The sequence below is a fragment of the Psammomys obesus genome, unplaced genomic scaffold (genome assembly GCF_907164565.1).
Source record: "Psammomys obesus unplaced genomic scaffold, mPsaObe1.curated_primary_1811, whole genome shotgun sequence".
NCBI classification, from domain to species: Eukaryota; Metazoa; Chordata; class Mammalia; order Rodentia; family Muridae; genus Psammomys; species Psammomys obesus.
The window spans coordinates 2364511-2371521 of record NW_026590571.1 but is presented as its reverse complement, the minus strand read 5'-3'; the positions used below and the strand labels follow the sequence as shown (position 1 = coordinate 2371521).

Below are 7011 nucleotides of genomic sequence, written 5' to 3'. Positions count from 1 at the left end.
AATATATGTATGTGTGTGTGTGTAATTTAGGGAACTATTTTATATATATTATAATTATAATATATTTATAATATATTATAATTATATATAATTTAGAGAACTATTATATACATATATATAATTTAGGGAACTGTGGTATTTGGATGTAGATGAATTTAGGCTGAGCTTGGGTTGGAATGGATTAAAATGGTGTCTTGGAATTCTTGAGCCAATCTTGTATCAGTCATGTAACTCCTTTATTTATGAAATAAATAATGATATGAATGTTCCATTGTCTCTTTCTGCATTCACATCATTAGTTTGTTTTCCAGCATTCTTGTTTTGAGCAGAGATTAAGTTCCATTATACATATATTTTCCTTTATGGATATAGGCGCATTAAAGGACCTGATAACCTCTGGCAGCATATAAAAGGAATAGCTCTTAGTCTGCTGAGTTAGTTATGATGTCATTTTAATCATCTTTATCAAAATAATGAGAAGAAAATGAATGTATAAATTTATAATGAAAATATTTACTCATATACATATTTTATTTTCTTATAGAGTGACTTTACAAGGTCTTCCTGATACATTCTTGAACATCAAAGTTCATGTGGTTGAACAGATAATTGAACTGTTTAACACAGAAAGTGACAAGAAATTGGAATGTATACAGTTTGGTGCTGTGTTCTTTGGAACATCAAAAATTGAGCATGCACTTCTGTTTAACAATAGCCCTGAAACCATTAACTGGGTGGCAATAATGCAAAATGATTGTGTTGGAGAAGAGCTGGTAAGTGAACTGTGCAAAAGTGGCACATTATGTTGGAATTAAACTAGATGGGTTTTTCTTGCAAATAAGTGACCATTTATATTCTCCAGTTTTCAACTGGATCATGTACCGTAATCAAATTTAGGTAAATGCTACTTTAGAGACTAATAGTCTTCATTTTCTAGGTTCTGAAATTTTAATAATTATTTTAACCTTTTAAAATATGTTTACTTTTTCCCTAATATGTTTTTGTGTCTTATCTTATGTTACAAGGAACAAATATTCATCAAAGGACAGATATTGCTTTAAATAATCTCCCCTACTTAAACAAAATAAAGAAAATCAATATGACTGATTTTATCTTCTGTGTTCCCAATGAAGGGACTTTACTTCCTTATCAAAAGATTGTTATTACATTTTGCTTCAGCCCAAAGTAAGTAAAAGTGAATTCAATTGTAATGAAAATTATAGTAACTATACACTAGGCCAGATTTATTTGATGTCATAGCCAAAAATATTTGAAGGCAAAAAAATCCAATTTTTCTTACCTTTCTAAATATTTCTAACTTGGTTAAGATTTTCAATATTTGTAACTATCCGATAGTTTATATTAAATTAAAAATAATGTCCTAGACATATTGGAAATTGGCGGTGGCAATAAAGTTTTAGATTGCTTAAGTTGATTTGTAAAGCACAGAATTTGCTGTTACTGCAAGAATCATCAAGTACGTATTTCATTATGCCGACAGATAGCAAGTGATGCTCTTACCTGAACAAAATCCTCTCTGGCTGAATCCTATTAGTGTTAAATAAACAGCACCTGTTTTAGTTAACCTACATCATTTAATCATATGTATATATTATCACAATTCATTGTCCTTGCTTTTGTTACTTAGGCTGAAAATAGTTTAAAAATATTAAATATATGGTAACAAATGCAGGAATATCTTAGTATGTTTATGTGTAAAACGCCAACTGAACTGTAAAAAATTACCTCTTTTAGAGAGTTATTTTCTTTAAATGTGCTACCATCACAACATTTTCACTTAGTGATATCATCATTTTGAATGTTGAAATGTGTTTTAATTGAAGGGGATGTGATGGTTAGTTATGTATATGGTAGATTGCCTTAAGTGATTTGGGAAGATCCATTCTGAGAGTAGGTGGCACTCTTCTCTGTTTTTGAACCTTATGCTATGTAAGAGTACAGAATAACTTACTGAGTGCTAAACAAGCATGTACTTATTTTTCTCTGCTGAACAGTGGCTATGATGTGACTAACACTTTAAATTTTTTTGCCTTGTCTTCTGTGCTTTGATGGAATTTGACCTGGAATAGCAAACTAAAACAATCCTTTCTCTTCTTGGTTGTTTTATTTTATTAACACAAACAACTAAAGTAGAAAGCTAATTGATAATTGTCCTACTCTTATAATCACAAACTTTTGTACAGAAAGTTTCTTTGGAAAACTTATAAGATTATGTTCAACATTCACAAGACTATTACGTTATTTTATGTGTATGTCTGTGTATCTTAGAGTATACATTGTTGTGAGTCACATGGCGTGAGTGCTGGGAAACAAGTCTCGGTCCTCTTAAATATTGAGCCATCTCTTCAGCGTTTTTTTACCCATATATACTTTGAAAGAAATCCAAATGTTGTTTTGTGTTACAGCATTTTAAATTTATTTAGGAGTCTAGCATGGAAATTTATGTGTGAATATATTTGAAGTCTTTGTTAAAATTGAACACACCACATGTATTCCAATTTAATATTACACATCACTTTCTTGTGTATTTGAGCATCCACATGCTGAAGAGTTAACATTTAGGTAAGCTAGATATTGTCAATGACCAAGCTTATGGTGTAACCCACTATACCTTTGTTCCTGATTATTTCTTTTCATTCCATCCTTCCTTTACATTTCTTTAAGAAGATCAGACCTATATGAAATCATGTTCTCTACTTGTACATTACCATGAACTTATCAATTCACTTCACTGAATGAAATAAATATTTAACAGATGTTACTACCAGGGACAATATGGGTTATTATAGGGTCCTTAACTAACAATAAATTCTGTCTGGAAGAAAAATACATTATGGACACTCTGGCATGTGATGGAGAATTTGGCAAGTTGGTATAATTTAAGTTAGTTTTGTCTTAGAAGTATTTGTATTAATTCATTTCTTTCTTTGAGGTTTATGTTCTGGGAGCCTCTTTTGTTAGTAAATTTTAAAAATGGGTAACAGTTGCATTATTATTCCTTTCCTTCTGCTTGTGTAGATTTAAGGATTATGTCAAAATTTATATTGATAAGTGACAAAATATGTCACCTCTGCTGTAAAAATAATGAGTTGTGATATTTACAGGCTTGTAGTTGATGCTCAAAGGGATGTTGGGCCTTCACATAGGCAAGACTATGCTCTCTTTGTGAGATTTGATTCTGTGGGAAGTAAAGATGGATTTTTAAGTGATGATAACTCTAACACCATGAAAAGTAAGTATAAAATTAGTAAGATCATTAAATGTGTGGCAGTTAAAATTCTTTAAAAGCAAAAACAAAAACAAAAACAAAAACAAAAAACAAAAAAAAAACACATGAAGTTGGGAAGGAAATGTGAGGGAATATGGAGGAAATGGAGGAGAGTAAATGGGAAGTGAATTTGAAAAAAAACTCAATATATGTATGTGTGACATTCTCAAGCAATAAAACTAATGAGCATCACAGAAAAAATATAAAATGCATACTTTTTATATTGAACAAAAATGCAAGCACATTCATGGCCTTAATATGCCATCTGTGGCATATTAGAACCTTAGAACCATTTTCATAATTTTCCAAGTTAGAATTTACATGACTTTACATAAACATGATTAAGGGATTTGAGAAATTAAAAACAAACGTTTTTGTTCTTCTATATAAAAAGTTTGTTTTATAGACTCGACACAAAACAAATGTGTCATTCTATATTTGACCTTTGGAATGTTACATGTAGTAACAGTCAAAGAGCAAGGTTGAGAGGCTGAGTGAGGTTGAATGCTTTGAATCCCAGCACTTTGGAGACAAAGGCAAGTGGACCTCTCAGAGTTTGAGGCCAGCTTGCTCTACCGATTGACTTCCAGGACAACCAGGGCTACACAGAGAAACCCTATGTCAAAAAAAAAAAAAAGACAAAAAAGGAGCAAGATTGAGATCTATTAAGCTGAGTATAATACTGTATTTGGAAATATACTATGAGAAGGCAGGGAACATGTATTTTACAGGCCACATATATATTCTTTTGCAATTGCAGGTAGGTTTGTGTTGATTGGAGGTAAGCAAAACTGTGATAGTACTTGAGTCATTTTTGTTTTTAAATAAGTCAAATAAAAGATGAAGGAATACCTAGGAGAAGTAAACCCATCTTGTAAATTTAGGAAAGCCAAGAGTTTAGAATATTTGCAGGCCAGTATAAGTGTTACTGAGCAAGATTAAACTGTGTTACTATTTAACACACACACACACACACACACACACACACACTGGCACACACAGGCACACACACTCTCTCTCACACCTAATCTTGCTCATATGGCAGAAATGTTTTGCTGATATTACTTATGTTATGGCTTGTCATATAGAACTGTTTCCTGCCCATAGAACATTTATTTGAAGTCTTCCTGTTACTGCAGCTTTTGTTTTTTCATTTTCCCTTTTATTGAACATCGATTCTTTTCTCATACAATATATACTATTTATAATTTCTTTTACCTCTACTTTTCACAGTTTCTCCCCACCTTTCTTTCTTCTGGATCTGCTCCTTTTTCTAAACAGAAGTCTCTGATTAGAAAATAATAGCCTTCTAACAGCTAACAATCCAACATGAACAAGTAAAATATAGTAAGATGAAACAAAGTCTTTCACATAAAATTGAACACAAAGTTGAACACTGCAGCCCAAAGTAGGGAAAGAATCTCAAGAGCAAGCACAAGAGTCAGTGGACCACCAATTTTCATACTTAGAATTCCCATAAAATACTAAGCTAGTAGCTACAATTTGTGTGCAGTTGCTTCTGTAATCTTGTTAAGGCCCTCTGTTTGCTGCTTCAGTCTCTATGAGGTCATGTCTTGATTAGTTGACTCAGAAGGCCTTGTTCTCGTGGTGCCCTCCATATTTTCTGGCACTTACACTCTTCCTGTTTACTCTTCCTGAGTATTCCTGAGCTCTGAGGGGAGGAGTTTGATTTAGATCTCTTATTTAGAGATGTCTTTCCATATAATGTCTGGCTGTGCATCTCTGCATCTGTTCCATCTGCTGCAGGATGAAAGCTTCTCTGATGATGGTTGGATAAGGCATTGATCTGTGAGAACAGCACAATACCATTAGTAGTCATTTTATTGATTTTTTTTGTTTGTTTTAGACCAGTAATATTTGGTTTTACCCTAGGAATCTTGGTTATCTAGTTTCTAGTTTTTGTTTATCTAAGCAGTATCTGAATAGCTTTTTAAGAAAGGAGTTGACCCCAATACTCCTCAAATAATCCCACAAAATGAAAAAGAGAAGGAACATTGCCCAATTAATTTTATGATGACAGGGCTACTCTGAGTGCAAGGAGAGACAGATGAAATGGAACTGGCCTTAAGACAAATCAGACAAAGGTTGTCTAATTCTGTGGCACCATTGCTCAGTATATTTTTAGGCAGGACAGATTGTAGGTCAAAGGTTTAGTGGTTGGGTTGGTATCCACATTTCTCTTCCTGTAACCTGCAAAGTACCTTCCTGCAACAAGGAGTCTAGAACATAGGGTTGAAGGCTCCATTGAAGGTACTAGTTCAATGAGTCCTGTTGATGTTGTCTTAGGCAATGGGGCACTGCTGTCATTGTGTAGAATGCAGTCTCCTATCTAAGAAACAGCCCGGGGTATTTGGGGATTTCCATGGGACTCACTGAAACTCAATTAAATGCAATCCATTCCTACGATTGGAAGCCTTGCTTGGCAGAAAGAGACGACAACTTGAGATTCCATATGAGTCTTCCCTAGGAGTTCTCATTAGGATCACTTTCAAATATTCCAGGAAGTTTCTACTGCAATGTTTCCACACCACCCCCCAAAATCACTCCAATTTCAGCTGTCTCTTCTTGTACTCAGGGTAACTGTATCCTCTTAAAATGAATTTGGCAATGTTCCTTTTGTTTTTCATTTTATGGTAGTATTTGAGGAATATTGGCATCAACTGTTTTTAAAAGTCTGGTAGAATGCAGCACTGAAACCGTCTAGTTCATTGTCATTGGATGACTTTTCATGGCTGCTTCTATTTCCTTAGGAGTCATAGGTTTATGTAAAATTTTTATTTGATTTTGATTTAACTTTGGTAAGTGTTACCAAAGATGAAAATTATCCATTTCTTTTAGATTTTACAATTTGATGGAGTTACAGGCTTTTAAAGTATTTTTTTTTTTGGTTCTCTGGATTTCCTAGGTGCCTATTATTATGCCCCCTTTCATTTCTGCTATTGTTAATTTGAATATTGTTTTTCTATCTTTCAGTTAGTTTGGATAAAGTCTTGTCTATCCTGTTCATAAAGAAAACTCTTTGTTTTATTGATTCTTTGTATAGTTTTCTTTGTTTCTATTTTATTGATTTCAGCTCTGATTTTGATTATTTATTGACATCTAGTCATCTTGGGTATCCTTATTTATTTTGTTCTATAGCTTTTAGATGTGTTGTTAAGTTGTTAATATGAGACCTCTCTCTCTCTCTCTTTTTATGTAGGCACTTAGTACTATGAACTTTCCTCTTAGCACTGCTTTCATTGTGTCCCTTGTATATGTAGTGTATTCATTTTCATTGAATTCTACAAAGGCTTAAATTTCCTTTAATAGTCCTGTCTTGACATGTTTTTCATTCAGTAGAAAGTAGTTCAGAATATATGATTTTGTAAGAATTCTGTTGTTGTTGATATCCAGCTGTAATTTTTGGTAAGCTAATAGGGAGTTATTTCAATGTTGTGTTAGTTGAGACTTTCATTTTGTACATGTATGTGGCAAATTTTGTAGAAATTTCCATGAGTTGCAGAGAACAAGGCATATTTTTTTGTGTTTTGGTGAAATTTTCTGTTAATATCTGTTAGGTCTATTTAGTTTATAACATTTTTCAGCAACCTATTGAGCGACCTGTTAGATATGCCCACTATGTTGTCTACTACACAGTGGCTCATGCTAACCTAGCTTTCTTTCTTTCTTTCTTTCTTTCTTTCTTTCTTTCTTTCTTTCTT

The 7011-nt window shown here is 33.0% G+C and overlaps 1 protein-coding gene across 1 annotated transcript in view; it reads left to right on the top strand.

The window, feature by feature from the left end:
* LOC129677283 (cilia and flagella-associated protein 47-like) overlaps positions 1–7011 on the top strand; it is a 603052-nt gene that overhangs the window by 8149 nt on the left and 587892 nt on the right. Inside the window, 3 exon segments of the mRNA XM_055607932.1 lie at positions 545–777; positions 1026–1185; positions 3126–3253. Of these exon segments, the coding sequence (XP_055463907.1) occupies positions 545–777; positions 1026–1185; positions 3126–3253 (521 nt within the window).